At 44.0% G+C, this 26,455-nt stretch overlaps 1 protein-coding gene across 8 annotated transcripts in view; it reads right to left on the bottom strand.

Annotated features, from left to right (window-relative positions):
* The window catches only part of caskin2 (CASK interacting protein 2), a 90,532-nt gene that overhangs the window by 36,754 nt on the left and 27,323 nt on the right, over positions 1–26,455 (bottom strand). For 7 of the 8 annotated variants that reach the window (XM_057357980.1, XM_057357981.1, XM_057357979.1 and 4 more), the window contains exons 3-7: positions 15,538–15,589; positions 7,363–7,460; positions 6,441–6,586; positions 3,689–3,784; positions 2,104–2,216 (exon numbers count right to left, since the gene is read on the bottom strand). In XM_057357980.1, the coding sequence (XP_057213963.1) occupies positions 2,104–2,216; positions 3,689–3,784; positions 6,441–6,586; positions 7,363–7,460; positions 15,538–15,589 (505 nt within the window). Of the gene's footprint in view, positions 1–2,103; positions 2,217–3,688; positions 3,785–6,440; positions 6,587–7,362; positions 7,461–15,537; positions 15,590–17,029; positions 17,173–26,455 lie in introns of those variants that run through there. The other variant, XM_057357982.1, reaches the window with a different exon arrangement.

Below are 26,455 nucleotides of genomic sequence, written 5' to 3' on the forward strand. Positions count from 1 at the left end.
GTGCTGAAGCAGCCGCATGTGCATCAACCCGAGAGGGATTACCCCTGTCCCATGTGCCCCAGGAGCCTTTGAAAATGTTTCAGCGGGACCACTGGAGTCCGCCTGACAAGTTTCAGACAGTTTAGCACCGACTGCGCATGCTCGTTGGTGAGACGCACTGACATACGGACAGAGTCTAGTTCCATACCAAGATAAGAGCAGCTCTGCGCTGGGGAGAGTTTGCTCTTTTCTCAGTTGATCCATAGGCCCAGATGGTCTAGGTGCCGGAGCACGAGGTCCCTGTGCGTACACAACACATCTAGCGAGTGTGCCAAGATAAGCCAGTTGTCGAGATAGTTGAGTATCCGCACGCCTTGCTCTCTGAGGGGCGCTAAAGCAGCCTCTATGAGATTTGTAAAAACCAGAGGAGACAGGGCCAGACCGAAGGGCAGGTCCTTGTACTGGTACGCTCTTCCCTCGAACGCGAATCGCAGGAACGGCCGGTGCCGAGGGAGAATGGAGACGTGAAAGTACGCGTTCTTCAGATCGATTACCACGAACCAATCTTGGTGACGAACTGAGCCCAAGATGCGCTTCTGCGTCAGCATCCTGAACGGCAACTTGTGTAGGTGCTTGTTCAGGAGGTGCAGATCCAGAATGGGGCGCAGCCCTCCACCTTTTTTGGGCACTACGAAGTACGGGATGTAAAACCCGGAAGACATCTCGGTTAGAGGGACGGGTTCGATCACACCTTTCGCCAGAAGGGCGGCAACCTCGGCCCGAAGCACGGGAGCGTTCTCCCCTCAAACCGAGGTGTGGAGAACGCCCCTAAACCTGGGCAGGCGCCTGGCAAACTGGATCGCATAACCGAGACGGATCGTCCTCTCTAGCCAGCGTGACGGCTAGAACACTCTAGCCTGAACACTCTGAACTCTTGAACTGCCAAGCGTTCAAGAACCGTGACAGCGGAACCAGATAGACGATCTGCTTCACTGTGCCGTGGGAGGCTGGTTCGGTGGCTGAAAGAGCGGTCACCTTGCACAGGATGGAACCCCAGGGAGATCGATGGCTCTGCTGACTTACCTGCTTGATGTCGCTGACCGATGCAACGTCCGATGGAGGTTGCAGCTGGCAGCGTAGTGTGGACTCGTCCAAGACACCGTAGAGTCGAGGGTGCTGAGGGGAAAGAAAACCCAGGGAGAAAAGCTGTTTTTGTGAGAATGTGGGCGCCAGGCCCTGATAAGGGGCGGGAGCTCCGAGAGGTCTTCCACATCTGATGCCAGGAGGTAGCTGTCCGATGTGATGACAGAGAGTTTGTCCTCATCCCTCTGTTGAGTCTGCCTGCTATGGGACGGTCCACTGCCGCCCATCGGGGACGAGCCAGGTGAGCGTGCTGGGGTATGGGTGGTCCGTGAAGCTGAAACTGACGGAGCGACATCCATAGGAACCCCCAAATCACCCCCGCTGCTCGCCGAAGCGGTTGACCTCTCCAACGCGGTTGACCTCGCCGAAGCGGCAGTCAAACTCGCATGGGAAGCAGACGGGGTGGCGGCAGCGCTCACAAAGAACGTAGCCAGCCGTGACCGATTCTCGCATACGGAACATGCCGGTTCGACAAACCCTGCCTCAGTATGCTTGAGACCCAAGCATGTGACACAGGTGTCGTACCCGTCTGACTCAGGGATGAGTCTGTCACACCCAAGAACACAGCTGCGAGACATGCCCGTAGCTTTGAGAAATTTGCTCTTTCAGATCTGTAGCTCGCTGCCAAGACGCCCAGGGGAAGTCCGCTATCAAGAGGGAGAAGTCCGCTGCTCTGCGTCGTAAATCCAGCAGTCTGGAAGAATCTCGAAGAGATGAAGCGCTTGACATGTATGTCACGCAGGTTCCGAAGAACAAAGGATGAGTGAATGGCTGCGCGCCTCAATTTAAACAACCAAAATAGTCAAATGTTTTAAATGTTTTTTAATAAGGCTATGTCTTGCGGTCCGGATGGAACGAAGCAAAGGTCCGGATCCAGCCCGCGGTCCCCCAATTGAGGATGACTGATATAGAGCATTCCATGAGGTACCACAATGTTCTATAAAACATCAATCTAAACATAATAAAAAGTAATAAGCAGACCTGATGATGTCTTTATGGCCATTGCGGGCAGCAAGGTGTAGAGGAGTATTATCTCTGCCATTCCCTTCTAAGAGAGCCACCACCATGTTACTGCTTAACAGCAGCTGGGTCACCTGAGGGAAGGAAATCAGAGCTGGTGAGTTAACCTGTCAGTCAAAAAGCACCTCATTTGTGTCTGCTTATGTCTAAACACGTCAGAAATACAGAAAGCCAAACAGCCATGACTTTGCACTCGCTGCCACCGAGAATCTGTCAAATGCAATTCAGTTTCTAGCTGAGGCAGAATCCTCATGCAGCCCAGCAACTGACTCGCTGGGGCGTTGCTAAATTAGACTCATACCATCAGCCTGCCGCTCGGCAGCATTTGCATTCTGTAATTCCAAATGACTTGGGTGAAAGATTAATCAAAAACGGTTCGCCCTGGCAAATCGAGTCTAAGGTGAATTAAAGATCTCTCAACAGGACTTGTTCAGTAAACTGTCAGAAAAGCCATCTTCTAATTCCCTTTATCCTAATTTGCCCAGTATGTGCAGAGTGCAACTGTAAGCAGTCTGTACCAGCTTACTGTTGCTATATTCCTTGCTGCTGAATGTGTAATACAGTCTTTACCAAAATAATCAAGACCTCATTCAAGCTCGGTTATGTCATAAACTCCTGCTTATAATTATCTTTCAGAATGCAGTGTGGAAATAGCTTCAGTGCTATGAGCTTGCATACAGAGTGGAATAATTCGGATAGATGTTTAAAACGGCACAGCTATTTAAAAAGGGATAAGCCCTAAACTCTATTTATACACATGTACCAAGACACAATTCCCTGCAGTTTTTATTACAACCATATCATTGCATGTATGCTGGAAAATATTTGTGCGCACAATTTGTTATAAATAAAACAATAGCAAACCTTAAAGTGGTTCTTGTCAATAGCATAGGAAACCTTCCCAAAACCTATAGCAATACACTGCTGAGGCAATTCTAGTGTTATGGATGTGACATTCTCAGTCAAAACATGAAATATAAACTGCATTTATTACAGTTTTATTATCTAGAGTTGGAAGAGTCTAGAGTAGACATCTGAAAAAGATTTCTGTGATCTCAAATGCACAAACCAGAAGCAATAATACCAACAAAGGAAGACGGGACGTAATTATATGTAAATTAAGAATATATTCTATTCTACCTTTTACGTATATTTAAGTCCTATATACAGAAAAATTATTATTAGTTCTATATGTAAAAATAGAGTGTTATTTTAAATTAGCTACACTATTATAGTATTAAAGTCGGCAGTTTCTCCCAAATTGTGACATATTTCTAGGTAAAACAACTTCTGGAATGAGAGGAAATGTGGGGAGGGGATAGATTTCATCCTTCAGGAATTGATTGGATCATTGGAAACCTGGCCACTGGACAGTTAGTAGTATAGTCCCACCCCAGACCGTGATATACGTCATACAAAGATTAGATGTCAGTTGGAGAAGGAGAGAAAGTTGTTTTTGATGAACGATTATTGTTGATTATTGATTAAGATTATTTTAAATTCACAACAGATGAAATGTCCATCACAAAGTCTCCTTTTCACTCACCCTGAGTCTTCCAAACTCACAAGCCAGGTCCAGAGGGGTCTTCTTCGCCTTGTTGACAGTGCAGGGGTTGGACTGGTGTTGCAGCAGCATTTCAGACTGAGTAGATAAACACAGAGATGCACTGAAAGGGCAATAGGAGCTGTGTCTTGCCGCATAAAATTTCTGGGATTACACAGTCTAGGACAATGTCAAAAGCCATATCGGTTTTAGTCTGCTCACATGAAAAGCTGAAATGGCATCCAGGAAGGTCAATGAACATGAGGGAAAGGGCATAGAAACGCTGTAAATTCTTTGTGGGATGTTATGTTATCTGGCATGCAGATCCTGTGACCTGTTTTGTGAAGAGTTCAGGAAAGGGAATACTTTGCAGCTTAAGCCAAACAACCAGCCATTCTAACCCGGTTCTGAGAGGTGTCATATACACACAGCAAGATGAACTAAAAAATGCATTGTTTTGAAACAAAGCTATAGACTTGCAAAGTAATGCTATCTACGCTTGGGGACCCCTTGTTTTGCCTTGAGCATGCAACGACCGAAAGTCTAGCATTTTCTAGGCTTTTTTTAAACAAAACTGAGTTTTTAAAGGACATACCATATATAAAGAATCACTGCCAAACTTTTCGACTAATAAATGATATTGCCCCTCGGCCAACTGTTTATTATTTACAGTCACGAATTAGGCAATAAAGGGCATTGGACATTTAAAAAAATTTAATTACAGAATATTGATGTGAATATAAAGGGGACAATACAGCAGAGGTGGGTAGAGTAGCCAAAATCTTTACTCAAGTAAAAGTACAAGTAACCAGAGAAATTGTTACTCAAGTAAAAGTCACTATTTTAAAAATTACTTGAGTAAAAGTAAAAAAGTATGCAATGAAAAAACTACTCAAGTAGCTAGTTACTTAGTTACTTTGTATCTGATTATATAGGCCTACTACATAAAATTAATATTAACGCCAATATTTTAATATTACATTTTAATCAATATTTATTATCATAAGCAGATATCTTTGCAATATACTAGAGAGACTAAAGAATAGACAAACACAGAAGAGACAAGCATTTCTGTAAATTTCATCTAGTCCTGATGTCAATGTAGTTTACACAACTTACTTAGAATAATAGACCATGTCAAACTAAAGCATGAACTAAACTCAGAGCATTTCCTAAGATGATCTAGAACATCTGCAGTGCTCTCTTAAATGAAATACACATTTTTGAACAAAGCTAATGTTTTCTCGTGTTGTGTCATGTGTGTGTTGTGAAACGCTCTTACTTGTAAACAAACAGTAAACAGTGAACCACACGCCCATCAACAAGTTTTCTTCCTTCTGTTCATCAAATGTATATTTCTGCAAGCCCACGTCTCTGTGTCTGACAGGTAACGCGCATGTTGCTGTGTCTGACGAACAGGACGCACAGGTACGCGAATATGGCAGGAATTTATCATTGCTGGCAAACAATAAGACACAATTGCAGTTTTGATTGTATAGATATAGATTATTATCCACTTCATCCAACGATCTCTGTGTTCTGCGTGTTCTTAAGTTTCGCGCTAAGAGGAGTGAGTAATCCTGCTTCAGATGATTCAGATCGTGCTGCGAACTGAACAAATCATTTGAACTGATTCATTAGCCTATTCAAATGGTTTTGCCCATTGTTCAATTAATGCTTTCAAAATAATCGACTCAAAAGAATCGCTTGGGAATGGCCGTAAAAAGAGACGACAACCTTGAAATAAACAACGCGTTTTAAAAAGCATATTTTAAAATGAAGGAACGAAGGAACGTCACGCAATGTAAGTTATGTAACGAAGTAAAAGTACAGATTTTCTATTAGAAATTTACTCAAGAGTAAAAGTACACACTTTTAATTTTACTTAAAAAGTACATATTTTCCAAAATGTTACTCAAGTAAATGTAACGAAGTAAATGTAGCGCGTTACTACCCACCTCTGCAATACAGTATATAAAGTGTGTTAAATATCTGCTGGTTAAAATCTAAATTAGAAGTTATTTGCTCAATGTCTGTTTGTCTGCACAATGACAATAATGTTATTGCATCTAATCTACATGTATTAAAACATGAGTACTTCGACCACTGATATCAAATTTATTAAAAATTTATCTAAATCTGAATCTCAAAGAAAAAAATCCTTCATTGAAAGTTTATTGATGGCTTACACATAACCTGCAGTTATGCACAAGCTCAAACCGTCCATGTATTCACACGAATGTTCCCATCATAAACAAAGCTGTCCACACTGCACAATAAAGCTTTTGTTTACATTATGTCTACACCATGTTTGTTATAATGGGAGTGTTATCGTTCAGTCACATTGCTTGCTTGCAATGTGTATTGAGCGTTACACTGTCTACTCTGCAAGCAAGAAACATCTAGTGAACACAAAACCAAATCAATGATTTGAAACCTTCTAAACGTTAGATAATGTGTTGTTGCCACTGACTACCACAGATATTGGTATAAGTATCCTCTAACTGCAAAATCATGTCACAATTCCCACTAATTCCTGACATTTTTCCAAAGTTACTCGCTGTGCATTTATCACTCCATGCATTCCCTGGAAATCGAACATCCAGGCAAACCAGTCAGCCACACCTCCTTCAGTACAATGAACTTCCATGTAAATGACTATGTAAAACCATTGTGACTCTTGACATTGTCTTTCCATTCAGTCATTGCAGAATGGCACGAAAAGGTGGAAAACGGAGAAAGGTAAGATACATACCACCTCATAGTGTCCGTACTGTGCAGACAGGTGGAGAGGGATCTGTCCGTCTTGCGAGGCTACGTTCACAGACGCTCCAGCTCTCAGTAACATAAGAACAGAATCAGCCTTCCCCTGCCAGGCAGCGTAGTGCAAAGGACGCATACCTATAAACAGTGGGGAAGATGAGAAAAAAACATTATTTTCACAGCTAGTGATTCTTCTACACTAAATACAAATGGGTCTTTTCCTGTTCTTATCCAAATGTGGAAAAATATGATTACCCATGTATACTGTATTGGCCATGTGCAATAAAACAATGTAACATGAACTCCCCGGTGTCTTCTATAGGTGTTAAATATATGAATTACTATTTGTATGAATAGGCTTATAAGATGTTGTAGCGAGGAAGGCGGGGCGAGAGCCGTGGGGCGGGTAAGGCGGGGCCGGCGGCGTAAGTGGCAACGAGTGTCAGCTGTGCGACCGCCGGTCCCCGCATGCCTCACGGGGGAGCTCGGGAGCATAAGAGGACGAGCGACCGGACCATCGAGAGAGAGGACCCGGGCCCGGAAACAGTTAAGTTTGTTTATGTTCGTGTGGCCGGCAGTCGACCGTGAGGTGGCTGCCGGCCTGTTATTTGCTGTTTATTGTTTATTTATTTTTGAATTAAAGTTTGGTAAATGTTCGCTGGTTCCCGCCTCCTTCCTTTCCGTTTTATTGAACTATATTACAGATGTCAACACTTTTTATCTGATATACAAATGCAGATGAAAAGCAGGCTTGTGTGTATGAATGGGTCAACACAAAGGGGAAAATGTTATATTTACTATCTCATCCAGTGATGCAACAATTTACATACAGCATTGTGAAGTAAGGACATGCATTTTAAAGGGATTGGACAGTGATAGGAGTTTGAGAGACAGAGGGGATAAAAGCATCTCACCATTACTGTCTTTGATGTCCACAGTGGCTTGCGCCTCCAACAGCAGAGACAGAAGATCAGTGGTGCCAGTGAGAGCAGCGTGATGAAGTGCTGAAAATCTGTGGAGAGAATAATGTAATAAGTAATATGTCCTCAAACATGAAAACATGAAAAACTGTTCTATTTGTTAAACAAGGTTAAGCCAAATAAAAGCTCTCAAATGTTAAGTTGACAAAAACACCTACAAATATTGTCAATTTTTTTCAATCTGATGAGTCATACTGAGTCAATGTTCTGCATGAGAAAACACCATAAAGTGATAGTTCACCCAAAAATTCGCCCTTATGTCAATAGGACACAAACGAAAACATTTTGAAGAATGCTGGTACCCAACAACATTACTCCCATTGACTTTCATTGTATGGAAACAAAACCACTGAGGCATTTCTTAAAATATCTTATTGTGTGTTCTAAGGAAGAAAAAGTAATAAACAGCTTACAAATTGAACTTGCAATTGCATTTTGCCTAAGAATGATTCATCTGCTATCTATGAGGGTCAAGTTGGCAGGCCTGAAACAGTTTCTGTCGGTCACAGAGTTCAAAACTGCAGTCAGTCCTGACAGTCAGTGTATGCTGCCCAAATACAGTAACATTTTGATGTTTTGCTTTAAAACGTTACTGTAGCGAGGAAGGCGGGACGAGAGCCATGGGGCAGGAAGGCGGCGCCGGCTGCCATCCGCCAGAAAGGGGAGGAGCAGGGAACGGGAGACCCGCTGCCCTCAGCCGGAGGAGCCATCGCCGGCCACCAGGAGGCGGAGGAGGATCGGGATGTCCACCAAGCGTCCAGTACCACCACATGACACCGCGAGGAAGAGACTCTCGGCTGGCTGAGGACCGAACGACAGCGTGTCGGGGAACCGGACCAATTTTTTTTTTCTTCTGTTTCCTCTCTCCCCTCTCTCACCCCTGTCATTCCTGGTGCCTCCGTCTCCGTTCTCTCGTCTCGTCTGTCCATACCCCCAGGAGCTGGGGCCGTTGAGACTGGCCCCCGGGGGGGAGTAAGCACAGTCTCGTGGGTACCCCCCGGCCTGTGAGGGGCGATGGGGGTATGTAACGAGGGAGGCGTGACGAGAGCCGTGGGAGGAAGAAGCGAGGCCGGGACGCGATTGATAATGAGTGTCAGCTGGGCGTCATTCCAGCCTCGTATCTCTCACGGAGGAGTGGAAGCATAAAAGGACGAACGGCAGAAGAACACAGCAAGAGAGGACAGGGCCCGGATCATGTGATAAGTTTTATTTATGTTTGTATGGCCGGCAGTCGTCCGTGAGGGGCTGCCGGCCTGTTTTAATGCTGTTAATTGTTTATTTTATTTTGATTGAATATGTTTAAATGTTAAAAAAAAATAGTCCGGTTCCCCGGCACGCTGTCGTTCGGTCTTCAGCCAGCCGAGAGGCTCTTCCTCGCGGTGCCATGTGGTGGTACTGGACGCTTGGTGGACATCCCGATCCTCCTCCGCCTCCTGGCGGCCGGCGATGGCTCCTCCGGCTGAGGGCAGCGGGTCTCCCGTTCCCTGCTCCTCCCCTTTCTGGCAGATGGCAGCCGGCCCCACCTTCCTGCCCAACGGCTCTCGTCCCGCCTTCCTCGCTACAGTTACACTAAGCGATGTCACAGCCGGGTGTGGAGTGGAGGAAGAACCCAGATGCAGACAGCGGTAATGAAGGGGTTAACAAAACAGATTTTATTTGACAAAGAAACAAACCAAAAAACCCACAATGGGGAAAAAACAGACACAGTAACAAAACAAGAACTCAAACAAAAGACTTCCCTCGATGGGGCAAAACTAGAAAAATAACAAAACAAACTTACGACACAACATCAAAATCAACAGGCAAGGTAAGGGTGGACAAGGCAAGACGAGGGGTAACCAAAGACATCTTAAACAATGACCGAGCAACAAGACAATGAAACAAGAGGGCAAAATAAAGGCAAGACAAACGAGGGATAATGACACAGGGCAGGTGGGAAACATTAGACACGGCAGGGAAGCAATACATGAAACGAGAGGGGCGGGGCCAATGACAAGACACGAGAAAGCACATGAGATGTAGAAAACGTAAACAACTCATAGCTCTCTCACATAAAACCTAAGGGCTCTGTCCAGATCCTGCCACACGACTAGAAATACAGAACCAAGAAGGCAGGACCGTGACAAAGCGGGTTTCCATCACTCTGGTTTTATTCGCATTTTGAAGTTTCGCATCAGAAACGAGTGATGCAAACGCCAAATTTCTAATTAAAAAACGTTCATTCGCAAAAAAGTTTTTACGCTCGCTTGACGTGGTTTTTCATTTTTGCAAAAAAGGGTTAATGCGAATAATGGGAGATGGAAACGCATTTGCTGAATAAATTCCTCCAAAAAGCCACGTAACTGCACTATGAGACGGCGTAACCTGACTAACCAGAGAACTGATCTTGTTACACAGCATGAGAAATGTTGTTACGGTCATTCTTAAATGCCTGAGCAAAGTCGTCAAAGTATTCTGTAATTGCCTCTTAGAACTGTCACGACTGTGTTTCCCAAACAGCAGACATCCACAAAAGCACCGCATTTATTGTGTTTTGTAATCGTCTGCTTGCGCGAGTATTATTATATATGAAAATTACTATATTCAGTGGCTTCTCTTACTTGTCTTACTGATATTTAGTGGCAGTTTATTAGGAAGTGACGGTTGACTTGGATGGAAACGGTGCTTGTGTTTTATGAAAAATGTTTTATGCGATATTCCAATTTTGCGCATAAGGCTAAATTCGCAACTTTGGATGGAAACCCGGCTAATGTAACTGGTCCAGCTTTTTGGAAGAACTACATTGAAGTCACGACTGACGTGAAAGAACCCAATAGCAGGCAGGCAGTGGTGAAGGAGTTAACAAGGATTTATTAAACACAAACAAAAAACACCCACGATGGGGAAAAACTATAACAAAACACGAACTATGAACTAAGGCACAAAAAGGAGGAATACAAAACAAAACACTTCCCACGAGGGGGCAAAAGACTAACAAAATAAACTCAACACAACGTCTTAAAAAACACGGAGGGGAAAATAAGGCAGGACACCAAACTCACAGATGACAAACAAGGCAAGGAACAGGATCTCGGACAAGAGCACGACCACGGTACAAGAGCACGACCACGGTACAAGAACACACAGTACACGCAATACACGAGCACAAGACAAAGAAACTAGAGGGTATTTAAAGGAAAGACAAACGAGGGATAACGACATGGGGCAGGTGTGGGTAATCAAACACTCAGGGAAAGATAACAAGGAAAGGAGAGGAGCGGGGCCAATGACGAGACACTGGAGAGAACGCATATTGTTGTCAAAAGGACAATAATATGTTTCTCTCCACACATAACCAAAGACTTTGTCATGGCTCTGCTACAGGACCAAGAAAAACATGACTAAATGAAGCAGAGCCATGACAATTGAAGAATTAATAAGGAACATTTTGGATTTATTATGAATTAATAAACCTACTGTAAAATATCTTCTCCACTGTACAGAATTCATGGTCTGAATAAATTCTACATGAAATATAAATAATGTGCCTTTCAAGTCAGATGTAAGATCAATTATATATCAAAGACATGTTATAAGATAATTTTTTTAATCTGGGATTTAAAATATGGAAGTGCATACGGCATTTACTAATCACTTCAAGTATATATAGGACAATACATGCTCTTACAGTGTATTTTCCTCACACTCAGTTCTACGAATGGCTATTAAAATCATGTCAGTACAGTTAATGCGTGTATAGTTAGCTCCCTAGACAAAGCTGACTTTTCCTCATCCAGTAGATTTGCACTAATCCCAATAAAGCCCATCAGTATGAGACAGATAAATATATCATTCGTAATAAAAAATGTATCACAGGCATAGAAAACCAAGTTTTGGACCTAGTTGTCACAAAGTGGAAAACTTCCTTTATTCACTCACATTTTAACATTTTTACTTTTTTCATTAATTTTTTAGTGCTGGCAGATTCTACGATGAACCAATTGAAGTTGCTCAGAATTCATTTAAAGGTTGTTTTAGGGGAATTTATGGTCCTTTCAGGTTCATAATTGTAACTCAACATAACAATAAAATCCCACTGCCTGGAGATTAATGATGGACAGGAGAACATCTTACATGTGTCACGCAACCCATTTTAACTTAAAGCCACTAAATGTAATTTTTAAGGACACAAGTAAAGTTTGAATGGGGAAATACCAAAATTTCCAAAAATGTTTGTGCCTTAATAACAATATCAATAAGAGTCTGAAACTGTATTATTGTAACTACAGTAGAATGTAGCTTTTTTTGGTTAAAATCACATTCTATACATAGAGTAAATGCATCTTATTCTTTGCACCACCAACAAAATATGATTTTTACATGCCTATAGGCAACATTTTCCAAATGAAGCATTCAGTCTTCTCCCAAATTGAGTGCTCTTTCCTACATGTCCTTTCATGCACAAAAGACAAACCAACCCCTTATCTCCTATAGGAGCAAAACTTTACACAAATCATCCCCCAACCAGACATAAAACCAAAACAACCCCTCATAACTTCAGCCAGGACTTGTTTAAAATCATACAAGAGTGCATGAGTTTTGTGAAACTGTTTGATAAAAGAGGAAAAAAGAACCCTGCGGCCTTTGTTCTGAAACCGCAGATGTTGAGCACGAGTAACGCTGAGATGATTAATATGACATGTATTTGAAGCATGCTGTGTTCGGTCTTTGGTGAGGCTCACACTATCTGATCCAGACTTCTGAGCTACTGACTGAGAGCATTTCTAAACACATCCACAAGAGACACTTTTTACACCCAATTTTGAGTGGATGGCATACTGATGTGTGTTAAAAAATATCCAGAGGGGCTTTGACATTGTATGTACTATTCCCATATTACAGATGACGTTACGATTAGAGATTCCTGATTTCAAGTACCATGTATGGGTGAGTAGAAAAGAATATAATATAAAAAAGTACACAGAGCAAAACAGTTTGGTGTTTTGCATATGTAAACGAGTAACACTGATTACAACAGTTTAACCCATTTTAGGCCTTCCTGACAAAACCTGTCATGTTTAGTTTATGCTCTTAAAACTCTCAAAGCGTGTATTCTAGTAACTTAAACACCACTGCGTGAGTTAACCCCGACCTCGAATAGACAGTATTAAAATTTGTGAATGAATCAAAGTACATACTTTACTTCTGTGTGATTTTCTATCACGGCACCTCAGATGAGCGGTTCTCAACAGGGGGGGGGGCGTGGCCCACAAGGGGGCTCCAGCCAGGGTTGGGAATTGTTTCAATTTTATCGATTCCAATTCTGATTCTGCTTATCGATTTCGATTCTTATCGATTCCCAGTTTCGATTCCACGGTTGAAGTAAAACATTTAGATATCAACCTGTATGGTCATTTAGCCTGCTTATTGACTTGTTTGCAAAATATATATATATATTTATGAGCACCGTTTTGTGTATATTTACACATAGAAACACACCTTTTCTGATTTATTACAATTTGTATTATCATAGTTGAACTACATCATGGTTAAAATGCAGTTACTATAATGCAACTATGGTTAATTTGTGATTCCTGTGCTTTAATGCAAATTCTCGATAATTTTCATAAGGGCTTTTATTGAGATATCAGCAGATCAAGAACGCATGTACTTTTCTGAAAATATGCACACAGGAATTGATAAGAGGAATTCAAATTTTAATCTCAAGTATCCGATTCCTATTCCTTTCTATTCCGATCCGATTCCTAGCCTTTCGATTCCGATTCCAAATTGGAATTGATTTTCGATTCCCAACCCTAGCTCCAGCTGACTTCAAAGGGGGCCTCAAAGGGGGATAACTAATAGTTTAAAATTAGACAAAATGAGCACTAAATTACATTAAAAAAAATTTAAAAACCAAGATTGCCTTATTTTTTGCCTATCGTCAAATTCTAAAATATTTTTGTTGGTTGAAATTTTGAGTTTTTGTGAGTGGGAGGTATAAATAAATAGTTGTAAAATAGTTTTTTTTATACATTTGGCAGATGCTTTTATCCAAAGCGACTTACATTGCATGATACTATACAGTACATTTGTATTTGAGTATGTGCAATCCCTGATATCAAACCCATGACCTTTGGCGCTATGCTCTAACCACTGACCCTAGGAGTCAAGAAAGAAAGAAAGAAAGAAAGAAAGAAAGAAAGAAAGAAAGAAAGAAAGAAAGAAAGAAAGAAAGAAAGAAAGAAAGAAAGAAAGAAAGAGCACCAGTAGCAGTGATGAATATTGAATAATGAAGTGTTTTCCTGCACCTCAGCTGCAGGTCCTTCAGGAACTTGATTCTCAGTTCTTCCCCTGAAAATTAGCACTCATGATAATATTCTCCCCTCAACTTCAGCAAGATGCGCTTTCAACTTTCTGCCCCACTCATCTCTCTAGACTAATGGGACATCCAGATTTAACAACCACCGCTTGTTTCCATATACATGTTGCCACAATGTCACATCATCATCTTTGTGCTATTGACTTTACCAATAGTCAGCTCTTAAGAAATTATTTGATGGCCATTAGACAGACTCCAGATGTGATAACCAAGTATAAAAGCTTTTCACTTCATCTTCCTTAAAATACATCGGTTTTGTGCTCACAATACACAGATGCACACAAACGTTTACACATAGCAGTTTCATCTTCAAACAATATTTTCCAGGGCTACCCTCCTGTATTTTAAGCGTGATCTCTTTCTAACAGGCCAGGCTTTGATTTCAAACAGCGGTAGTAGCTCAAAGCAGAATGGCATCATGAGAATAGTCATAAGAAACACAGTTAGTCCAATGGTTCTTCAAGTTTTCAGACCACCTTGGATCAAATCAAAACATTCCAAAAAATCACAGCTGTGTTTGATAATATGCAAAACATGTAGTCTAATCCCAAAACCTCCCCTGAAGAGTTTGGCACGAAATAGTAGGCTAATCATTCGATAAGCAAAACAGATCTAAAATGCAAAAGCAGGGCACTAATAGGTTTTTTGCACTCATTGACTGATATTACGGTGCACACATTATGATCCGAGGATAATTTATCAGCCGTCCCCACAGCTTGAAACTCACATCCCACTACAAATGCAACAAAGCCTGAGATGCACAAATTAAACTTATACATGAATCATACATTAAAAAAACATTCAAAATTATAAAACAAACAACGAAGTTTGTGTCAGGTATACTGATGAGGCAAGACATGCTTTAGTTTTTGTGTCCGAGTCAAGCACTTTTTTTTACTTGCACAGGACGGTGTTACAACACCTTTGAATGTTGGGATAGAATCTATACAAAAAAACAGTGAAAGCAGACAAAACCACAGCAAACAAAACAAGACGCAGCATAGAAGAGCACTATTCTTTAATATGTACCTGCGAGGCATATAGTTAAATACAGTTAAATACAAGTCTCTTACTGCATTCATTGATATGTACAGTACTACAAAAAAGATTCCTGGAAAGTCTAAACGATTGTTTATCATTGATAAAATTATAGTTTTGGTTTGTGTTGTGTTGTAAATATTCAACAGTGGTTAGAGCATGCCACTAGCAATGCCAAGGTCATGGGTTCGATCCCAGGATTGCACATACTCAGAATCAAAATGTATAGTATACTATCATGTAAGTCGCTTTGGATAAAAGCATCTCCCAAATGCATAAATGTAAACTTTACATCTTAAACTTGAATCATTGATATTGATCATTAACATCAATATCAATATGGAAGCTCCATGTTGTACTGGCCATGTTATGCCTGCAATTTACTTTGTAAAGTATGTCAAATATACCTCACTATACCCAGAAATAAAATCATATTGTAAATACACCTGACAAAGATGACACCCAAGGTAATTTATCAAGATTAATGTAGATGTAGTCTGATTCTAATCGGTTACTCAGTAGCTATTACAAACGGTCACGTGGATATTTAAAAGCTTTTACTATAAACGGGTGCTACAGTAAAATAACTGCAAAAAACTTTCATGTGTTAGTCCTCACCAAAAAAACAAAATGTGAAAAGTTTACTTGTTAGGCCCAATTCACACAGGTTGTAATTCACATAATGACGTGTGGAAAATGAGAGAACTTACCCATCTTGGTCTTGGTAGTTGACATTCAGCCTCTTTGTGGAGCCCAGTAACTCTACAAAAGCAGACGGAAAAAACATCAGGGCATGATGGGATATTTTCAACAAATCAGTCAGCTGCTGAAGTCTCCATTACAGAGCTATGAGGCATGATGCTGTAATGGCAAGAAAGCACTTGTTTCAAACTGTCAACAAGCCATTTTTTGTACGCATACAAACACAATGGCAATTGATGGCTGTGTTCTATTATTTGCCCAGGTTACAAAACATTCTGTATGCCTTTATGCCTTTCAATAACATTGACTTGACTGACGATGAGTTTCTTGAATAACTTACATGAGGATAGCACAAAGGTGGTTGGAGCCCTCTGTTTTATGTATTCATTTTGGGTTACATGTGTATACAATCTTAAAAATGAAAGCGCCGTCGGTGCCGACAGCATCATGGTTAGTTCGGCGACATATAGCGCCAGTGCATTCACGGAAACCCGAGTTCGATTCCTGTCTCGGAGGGTCCTTTGCGGATACCGCTCCCCTGTCTCCACCCTAAACTTTCCTGTCACATCTCACTGTAGTGTCATAAAAAAGGCATAAAAAGCCAATAAATATACAATTACAAAAAATAAAATAAAAGTTGTTTTTGACAGTTGAACAAAAGGTTTTTTTAATGATAAATTTCATGTTTCCACAAAAGCTGTGGCCCCCTGGATCCATCTTGGGGCCCCCCAAGATAATAAAATGCTATTTAAATAGATAATATAAGGGCAATTCAATGAAAAAATCAACCGTACCATGAAAAAAAAAACTTTTTACCAAAGGTTTTTACTATTCTAGCGCAGATGCCAACATTTGGTGGTTCAAACACCCATGCAAGGAAGTTTTTAAAGCTTTTGTTTTTAAGAGCATGATTTTCCATAGTAAGTGCCATTTTCAGGTTTACCAGGATTATATGTTTAGTTCCCTTTTTTTAAATTGAAACTCGTGTATAGACTGATATTTTTCTTATGTTTAGACTCAAGGGTTTAGTAAAACATAAACAGATGGTTCAGTATATTGGTAACAAATACATTCTCTGAGCGTTTATCACATCCATAACGCAAAATGTCACATACATAATGCTGGAATTCCCCATAAAACAAATAAAAAGATCACAAATTCACTGTGCAAATATTACAGTTAGTTTTAATTCGAATGTAAGATAGAAAGAACAAATTGCAGAATTGTAAATAAAAAAATACAATAAAAAACAATACAACAAAAATATGAAACTCTAAAATATATCAGAGTCCCCTGTAATGTACTGTAGAATATATGTGATGTGATGTGATGTAAATGTAATGTGAGGTCAATAAGTGAAGCATGATGACAGCAGAGCAAGACCGTCTCATCTGTCAGTAACTAAACACAGTCTATCCCTTCAACAACACAGAGTGTTGATAACACACAGAATAAGGAACAGGTAAAAGGCCAAACTGAACGTAAACAGCGTTCACTTACCTGTTAGTACACACACAGCCACCTGTCCCATTTTGCCTTTCATAACATCATTCACCAAAACGTCATCTATCAGTGTCTAAACATCCTCTGCGCCTCAATCACTCACTTGCACAAAAACCTTCATATCCATCCAAGCCAATCATCATCACAGTCACAAAACATCTTCTCTCCTCCTGCTCTGCTCCAAATCAGAAAACACTGCAGGAAAACAGATCTATAACCAATTGTTCCAACTAGCGTTGTGGGAGCATTGCATTCCTTCCTCCACATCTTTTGGACTAAAATCAATTAGAAATAAATCTTCAACTCATTTTTTGGTTTTCTGCAAAGAGTGCTTTTAGGGTACTATAACATAAAAGGAATAGTTTACATAACATTTAACTTCTGTCATCATTTATTCACACTCATGTCATTTTTAATTCTGTATATGTGGAACAAACAAGAAGATATTTTGAGAAATGTGTCAGTGGTTTGTCCATACAATAGAAGTCAATGGGGACCAATCTTAAAAATGAAAGAGCCGTCGGTGCCGACAGCATCATGGTTAGTTCGGCGACATATAGCGCCAGTGCATTCACGGCAACCCGAGTTCCATTCCTGTCTCGTAGGGTCCTTTGCGGATCCCGCTCCCCTGTCTCCACCCTAAACTTTCCTGTCACATCTCACTGTAGTGTCATAAAAAGGCATAAAAAGCCCATAAATATACAATTACAAAAAATATGTTGTTTTTGACAGTTGAACAAAAGGTTTTTTTAATGATAAATTTCAAGTTTCGACAAAACCTGTGGCCCCCTGGATCCATCTTGGGGCCCCCCAAGAAGACCGATAATAAAACGCTATTTTAAATGGTTCAAAATATCTTCTTCTGTTTTCTGCAAAAAGAAAAAGTCATACAGGTTTGGAATGACATAAGGGTGAATAAATGATTTAAAAAATGAAGAATTATCCCTTTAAGGTCAATCCTAGCAGTCTACCACACCGAAATCTGTGATTTTCTGTACTGTAGATCTAGGGGGACTTGTCCCGATCACTTAGACCTCATCACATGCCCTGTTGGCCCACTGTGAACTACATGCTATGACTGGGGTGCAGCGGGCACGATGCCAACAGAGCTACAGTATGAACATTTCATACTGCCGCAGTGTAAGAAAAAAGCCTGTTAAATGAAAGTTGTTGGCCTTTCGAGAGGAGGTCAAGTTTCAACACGAAACAACATTCCAGACATGGTTTACCCACCCGATCACTCGACTTCTGTCTGTCCCCCTCTCTCCCACCCTCGCTGGTAGCATCCGCACAAAAGTGTGCACGCAAACACAAACATGCTTTGTGTCTGTCAACAGTGGTCTTTTCTCGTCAAATGGAAGAGCTGCTTCTAATGTGGGCATCTCTTAAATGAAATGAACCACAGTAACCACAGCGTTCAACCTCTCCCTAAACCCACACACAATTCATATAATGAATCAATTTGGAGGAAACCTTGTATCAAACCTTTCATTGTCATTGAGCGTGTTTTAAGGTTGAAAGAATGTTACATGCATCTTCTTATGAAGTCAAAAGCCTTTCAAAACACAACATGCATTCACGTTATGAACTCATAGAATTGACCCAATTAATTTGCGGGGTTGATTTTCACATCACAATATGAACAATACCAAAACCTCTATTAAATACATAATAACTATTTACATTCTCTTGAAGTTCCCATGCTTATATCAAGCAAGCAAAATAAATTAGACAAGCTCAAAGGTTTGTGTATTCCCACAGCTATAATGCTCAGTAGCAAACACAACAATGTTTTTAGGCCAAGCCTAAAAACAAAGATAGAAGTTTTCACCAGTCAGTGCAATATTTTGGATTATCAAACTAAACTCCTACACACAGGTCAGCATGATCAATCAGATCAAAGAAAGAATGTGATTTTTTTTCTTCAGAAGTGAGAATGTGATACAGATGCACTTATAATTGTTTGGTTAATGTCACTACTAATGTTTGTTGAGTATCTAAAATAGTACTGTACGATGTATTATTTCAAACGTTTCACAGCATGTTAACATCCCCTTTCTTTTAAAAGTAGCATTAGCCATGCAGCTTAGTATATATTACCAATTCCCTCTCATTCAAGGCATGTTACTGAGAACTGCTATAGGGAAAGAATAACAACACTGAACTCTGCAGATTAACACATTTGAAATGATCGACAAACTGCAGTCAATCTGGATAAAAATCAGAGAAGCTAATCATACAATTGAGGATCATTCCTAAAATCCTCAGGGCTCTATCCTCAGGTCACCTCTGAGCAAGATGACGAAAACCAAAACATTCAAGGGGATTCAAATTATCACATCTCCATTAAAATACACTATGGTTTATCACAGCAAATGTTTGATTTTACTCTGTGCTTCACCAGGATACCTAAATGTATAATTAATTTCTGACCAAACTATTAGAACAACTATTTTCTGGGATTTACAGGAACACAAGCAGGTGTTGGAGATAAAGCTCTCAAAAGATTAGTAATGACTTTAATTTGATCGACTGGGCTTGGCTTGCAAGATCCAATTTGGAGTAATAAAGTTTAATGCCTACCCACACGTTTTCCAGTAATTGGTACACAGAACCTCTATTATTAAAGGTATAACGTTATTATGTTTCATAACAGTATTGACGAATAAACTTTGAACTTGATAAACATTGAACATATAACAGTGAGAGTAAAGTGCAAACTGTTTTACAAATAATCCTCAATATTGAAAGAAATAAAAAATATAGCTTTACTATTGCTCATTTTTGCATAAAAAAGCAGCAAAAAAGGGTCTGCTGGTTGGAGATACGCATAAAGACAATCTGACTGTACCCGTTGTGATTGTAGTCTTTATGACAGTGTGCTCAAAAAGAATTAGCATAACAAAAACAGGAAAAGGTTTACTGTAATACCCTTCAAAAAACACTGGCTCTCGGTTCATTTCTTAAACAACAATTTTAAGCGTTCTGCCACACGACGAAAACGTCATCAAACAAAACAATTGGAAAATTGTCAAGGTGTCTGAGCTTAGTGGATGAGCCGAGATAAAAAAGGCATGTGGTTAGGTAACATACGTCACATGACTCCACACAATGTGATCTAAGTCGATAAATTGGTGTTTTAAACATGAACACAATCCACCAGCAGACGCAAACAAAATTAGTTGGAAACACAAAAAGATTCACAAATAAATGTCACAAAATATTACAGTAATCTATACTCTATAGCCTAACTTGAAGGTGCAGTGTGTACTTTTTAGAGGATCTAGGACAGAAATGCAATATAATATACATAACTATATCTTCAGAGGTGCATAAAGACCTTACATAATGAAGCGTTATGTTTTTATTACCTTAGAATGAGCTATTTCTATCTACATATACCGCGGCTCCTTTAATACGGAACCATGTTGTTTCTACAGTGGCCCTAAACACGGGAGGTGAACTGCGGACCCCTATCAGAAACCACGTCGAACGGCAAGCCATGGAGCCGGAAAACGTGGTCAATGAGCAGTTGCGCCATCTCCCGGAGGAAGGGAAGTTTACGTAGGGGAATAAAATGAACCGCCTTAGAGAAGCGTCCACCACCGTGAGAACCACAGTGTTACCGCCGATGGAGGGAAGCCCAGTGACAAAATCGAGGCAATGTGTGACCATGGGCGGGAGGGAATGGGAAGAGGCGGAGCAGACCAGCAGGGGGCGGTTACGGGTTAGACTGAGCGCAGTCGGGCAGGCCAATACAAACTGTCTGACATCGTTGGACCATGAGGCCACCAGAAACGCTGGCCAACTGAGCGCCTCGTTCCCCGAGTACCTGGATGGCACGCCAGCCTGGACGAATGCCCCCACTGAAGGACTCAGGACGCAGCGCACCGGCACGAATAGTCTACCCGTCGGACACTCGGTTGGACTTGCACCCCTCGGCCGGCCTCCTAACCCGTCGTTCGATTCCCCAGGAATGCCCGACCACCACCCCCACGGGAGGAGGTGTCATTGGAGGCACATTCTGAGGTCCGAACAAGCGGGAAAGGGCGTCGGGCTTGGTGTTCTTGGAACCGGGCCGGAAGAGAGGGTGAAGTAAACGCCCAAAGAAGAGTGCCCAACGGGCCTGACGAGACTTAACCTCCTGGCCGAACGGATGTACTCCAGGTTTTATGGTCGTCCAGACCAGGAAGGGCTGCGCTGCTCCCTCCAACCAGTGACGCCACTCGTCCAATGCTAACTTGACCGCCAGCAGCTCCCTGTTACCGATGTCGTAGTTACGTTCCGCTGGACTGAGGCGATGAGAGAGATAGGCACAGGGTGACCTTCCCATCTGCTTCGACCGCTGAGACAAAACTGCGCCTACGCCAACATCGGAAGCGTCGACCTCGACAATAAACTGGCCAGCAGGATCTGGAATAGACAAGACAGGAGCAGAGATAAAACGGGACTTCAACTTATCAAAGGCAGCCTGAGCTTGCTGATTCCACCTGAAGAATCTTAGTGGAGGTCAACACAGTAAGGGGTGCAGCAATCTGACCAAAGTTTCTGATGAAACGCCGGTAGAAGTTGGCGAATCCCAGGAAACGCTGCAGTCCCTTACGGGGTCGGGCACGGCCACTGGCGACAGCCTCGTCTTGGCGGGATCAGCCTGGATACCCGAAGTGGATAAATATGGCCAAGGAACGTCACAGACTCGGCATGGAACTCGCACTTCTCGCTTTGACATAAGAGTCGATTCTCGAGAGGCGTTGGAGGACCCGTCTTACGTGCTGGGTGTGTACCTGGAGAGAGGGGGAAAAAATAGAATATCATCCAAGTACACGAAGACAAACTGATTAATCATGTCACCCAAGACGCTTTGACCAGCCCTGGAAGACCGCCGGAGCATTGGTGAGACCGAAAGGAAGCACCAAATACTCGTAGTGTCCCGTGGGGGTGTTAAACGCAGTCTTCCACTCATCTCCCTCCCGATGCGAACTAGGTGATAGGCGTTGCGGAGGTCTAACTTGTGAAAACCTTGGCTCCCTGCAATAACTCAAAGGCAGAAGACATGAGAGGTAGGGGGTACCTGTTCTTAACAGTAATGTCGTTCAAACCTCGATAATCAATACAGGGCCGAAGGGAGCCATCCTTCTTTTGGACAAAGAAGAAGCCGGCGCNACGCCGACAGTAAGCGTGTGCGGTTGCCAAGACAACCGCAGCCAGCTCAGCACACACACAGAGACAACAACACAGTGCAACCCTCAGGTCCCGACAGTACCCCCCCCTCCACGAACGCCCCCAGGCGGTCAAGGAGGAGGCTCACCTCGTCTCCGGTGAAGATCAACAATCAGCGAGCGGTCCAGAATGTCCCGGGACGGCACCCAACTCCTCTCCTCTGCGCCATAGCCCTCCCAGTCCACCAGGTATTGGAACCCCCTGCCCCGCCGACGCATGTCAAGGAGTCTCCTAACCGAGTAGGAAGGAACACCATCCACAAGACGTGGGGGGGGGGAGGAGGTCGGCTGCAAGCAGGATTAAGGGGTGAAAGAACAACAGGTTTAACCCGGGAGACATGAAACACCGGGTGGACCCGACCCAGAGAGGGAGGAAGTCTGAGCCTGACGGCCACCGGATTAACCACCTTGGTGATGCGAAAGGGCCCTATGAACCTGGGTGCCAGCTTGCGGGAAGGCGCCCGGAGAGGCAGGTCCTTAGTAGCGAGCCACACTCGTTGACCACACACATAGGTAGGAGGAGAGGACCGGCGGCGGTCAGCCGCTGCCTTGGTACGCCTCGAGGTCCGGACCAACCCCTCTCTGGCTCTCCGCCAGGTGCGCCGGCAACGCTGGACGAAGGCCAGAGCTGAGGGTACCGCAGCGACGGGTTCCTGTGAGGAAAAAATGGGAGGGTTATAACCAATAGAAGATTCAAAAGGAGACAAACCTGTAGCAGCCGACGGAAGCGAGTTGTGGGCATATTCTACCCACGAGAGCTGTTGGCTCCAGGAACCCGGATTGGACGAAGTCAGACAGCGGAGCATTCTTCCGAGATCCTGATTGGCCCGCTCGCACTGCCCATTGGTCTGCGGGTGGAAACCGGAAGACAGACTCGCAGAGGCCCCGATCTGTCTACAAAATTCTTTCCAAAAGCGGGAGGTGAACTGCGGACCCCTATCAGAGACCACGTCAATCGGCAAGCCATGGAGCCGGAAAACGTGGTCAATGAGCAGTTGCGCCATCTCCCGAGAGGAGGGAAGTTTACGTAGGGGAATAAAATGAACCGCCTTAGAGAAGCGATCCACCACTGTGAGAACCACAGTGTTACCGCTCGATGGGGGAAGCCCAGTGACAAAATCGAGAGCAATGTGTGACCATGGGCGGGAGGGAATGGGAAGAGGACGGAGCAGACCAGCAGGGGGACGGTTACTGGGCTTAGACTGAGCGCACGTCGGGCAGGCCAATACAAACTGTCTGACATCGTTGGACCATGACGGCCACCAGAAACGCTGGCCAACTGAGGCCATCGTTCCCCGAGTACCTGGATGGCACGCCAGCCTGGACGAATGCCCCCACTGAAGGACATCAGGACGCAGCGCAGCCGGCACGAATAGTCTACCCGTCGGACACTCGGTTGGAACTTGCACCCCTCGGCCGGCCTCCGTAACCCGTCGTTCGATTCCCCAGGATATAGACCCGACCACCACCCCCACGGGCAGGATGGTGTCATTGGAGGCACTATTGTCTGGGGTCACGAACACACGGGAAAGGGCGTCGGGCTTGGTGTTCTTGGAACCGGGCCGGAACGAGAGGGTGAAGTCAAAACGCCCAAAGAAGAGTGCCCAACGGGCCTGACGAGAGCTTAACCTCCTGGCCGAACGGATGTACTCCAGGTTCTTATGGTCTGTCCAGACCAGGAAGGGCTGCGCTGCTCCCTCCAACCAGTGACGCCACTCGTCCAATGCTAACTTGACCGCCAGCAGCTCCCTGTTACCGATGTCGTAGTTACGTTCCGCTGGACTGAGGCGATGAGAGAGATAGGCACAGGGATGCACCTTCCCATCATGCTTCGACCGCTGAGACAAAACTGCGCCTACGCCAACATCGGAAGCGTCGACCTCGACAATAAACTGGCCAGCAGGATCTGGAATAGACAAGACAGGAGCAGAGATAAAACGGGACTTCAACTTATCAAAGGCAGCCTGAGCTTGCTGATTCCACCTGAATGAAGTCTTAGTGGAGGTCAACACAGTAAGGGGTGCAGCAATCTGACCAAAGTTTCTGATGAAACGCCGGTAGAAGTTGGCGAATCCCAGGAAACGCTGCAGTCCCTTACGGGTGTCGGGCACGGGCCACTCGGCGACAGCCTCGGTCTTGGCGGGATCAGCCTGGATACCCGAAGTGGATAATATATGGCCAAGGAACGTCACAGACTCGGCATGGAACTCGCACTTCTCTGCTTTGACATAAAGTCGATTCTCGAGTAGGCGTTGGAGGACCCGTCTTACGTGCTGGGTGTGTACCTGGAGAGAGGGGGAAAAAATGAGAATATCATCCAAGTACACGAAGACAAACTGATTAATCATGTCACCCAAGACGCTATTGACCAGACCCTGGAAGACCGCCGGAGCATTGGTGAGACCGAAAGGAAGCACCAAATACTCGTAGTGTCCCGTGGGGGTGTTAAACGCAGTCTTCCACTCATCTCCCTCCCGAATGCGAACTAGGTGATAGGCGTTGCGGAGGTCTAACTTAGTGAAGACCTTGGCTCCCTGCAATAACTCAAAGGCAGAAGACATGAGAGGTAGGGGGTACCTGTTCTTAACAGTAATGTCGTTCAAACCTCGATAATCAATACAGGGCCGAAGGGAGCCATCCTTCTTTTGGACAAAGAAGAAGCCGGCGCCAGCGGGGGAGGAAGAACGACGGATGAGCCCGGCCTGCAGAGAATCGCGAATATAACGGTCCATGGCCTCTCTCTCAGGACCGGACAGGGAAAATAGGCATCCCCTGGGAAGAGAAGTGCCGGGAAGGAGGTCGATGGCGCAGTCGTAGGAGCGATGAGGAGGAAGTGAGGCAGCCCGGGACCTGCTGAACACCACCCCGAGATCGTGATACTCCACCGGAACCGGACTCAGATCGGCAGGTTCACCCTGGGGAGCACAAGAAACAGAGACAGGAGACAGAGCAGGACCAAGACAAGATACATGACAAGACGGTTTCCAAGCAAGAATAGTGTTGTTTACCCAATCAACGTGAGGACCGTGCTGTAGCAACCAAGGGTGCCCGAGAACAATAACATTGTTGGGAGACTCAAGTATGTACAGCACGATATTCTCACAATGATTCCCAGAAATAAATAAGCTTACGCTAGGTGTGCAGTGAGTGACGGTGAAGAGGAGTGTCCCCCCCAGCGACCACACCGATACCGGGTTGGAGAGAGCAACGAGAGGGAGATGCCAACGCCGCGCCGTCTCGCGGTCAATGAAGTTGCCTTCAGCTCCGGAGTCTAATAAGGCAAGTCCAGTGTGCATGACTCCTTGGTATTCCAGAGTAAAAACCAACTGGGTGCGGGAAGTGTCTGGAAGAGGGCTACGGAGAATGCCCACCAGTACCCTCCGTACTACTGGTGGGCATTGGCTTTTAACGGGCATCTGATAGCAAAATGTCCCGGTTTCCCACAGTAGAGACAAAGACCTTGGGACAAACGCTGCTGCTTCTGCAGGGGAGAAAGGCGAAGACGTCCCAAATGCATGGGTTCCGTGTCCAAGGAAGCCGACGCCTGTGAATCGGAGGCGGAGAGAGCGGAAGGTTCCATTCTGCGCCAGGTATTGGCCGTCGTTCTTCGTCTCCGCCGTAAATCCAGCCGAGCTTCAACTCGCAGAGCGAGGGAAATCAACCTCTCGAGGTCCGCGGGAACCTCCATCACGGCCAGCTCGTCTGCAATGGCGTCGTTTAACCCCTCCAAAAAACGTGCCCGCAGCGCCGCCGCATTCCACTCGCAGACGGCACTGAGGGTCTGGAACTGGATAGCATAATCAGTGATGGAAGCCTTTCCCTGTGTCAGACGCGAGAGCTTGGCGGCGGCCTCGTCCCCCCGAACCGATCGATCAAACAGTCTCTCCATCTCTCTACGGAACTCCTCAAACGAGGCACAACAAGGACTCTGAGCATCCCAAACGGCCATACCCCACTCCCGAGCCGGACCGGAGAGGAGTGTGAGGACGAAGCTCACCTTAGCTGACTCAGCGGAGTAGCGTCGAGGTTGGAGGTTGAACACCAGGGAGCACTGGGACAAAAATGCCCGACACGAGTTGGGATCTCCATTATAGACGGGAGGGTTGTTCACCTGTGGCTCGGACTCGTGTCGAAGAGGCTCCGTCTGAGCGGAGGCTACAGTCTGTACGGCCTGCAGGCGCGCAGTGAGGTCCGTAATCTGGGC

This window comes from Triplophysa rosa, linkage group LG18 (assembly GCF_024868665.1).
Source record: "Triplophysa rosa linkage group LG18, Trosa_1v2, whole genome shotgun sequence".
NCBI lineage: Eukaryota > Metazoa > Chordata > Actinopteri > Cypriniformes > Nemacheilidae > Triplophysa > Triplophysa rosa.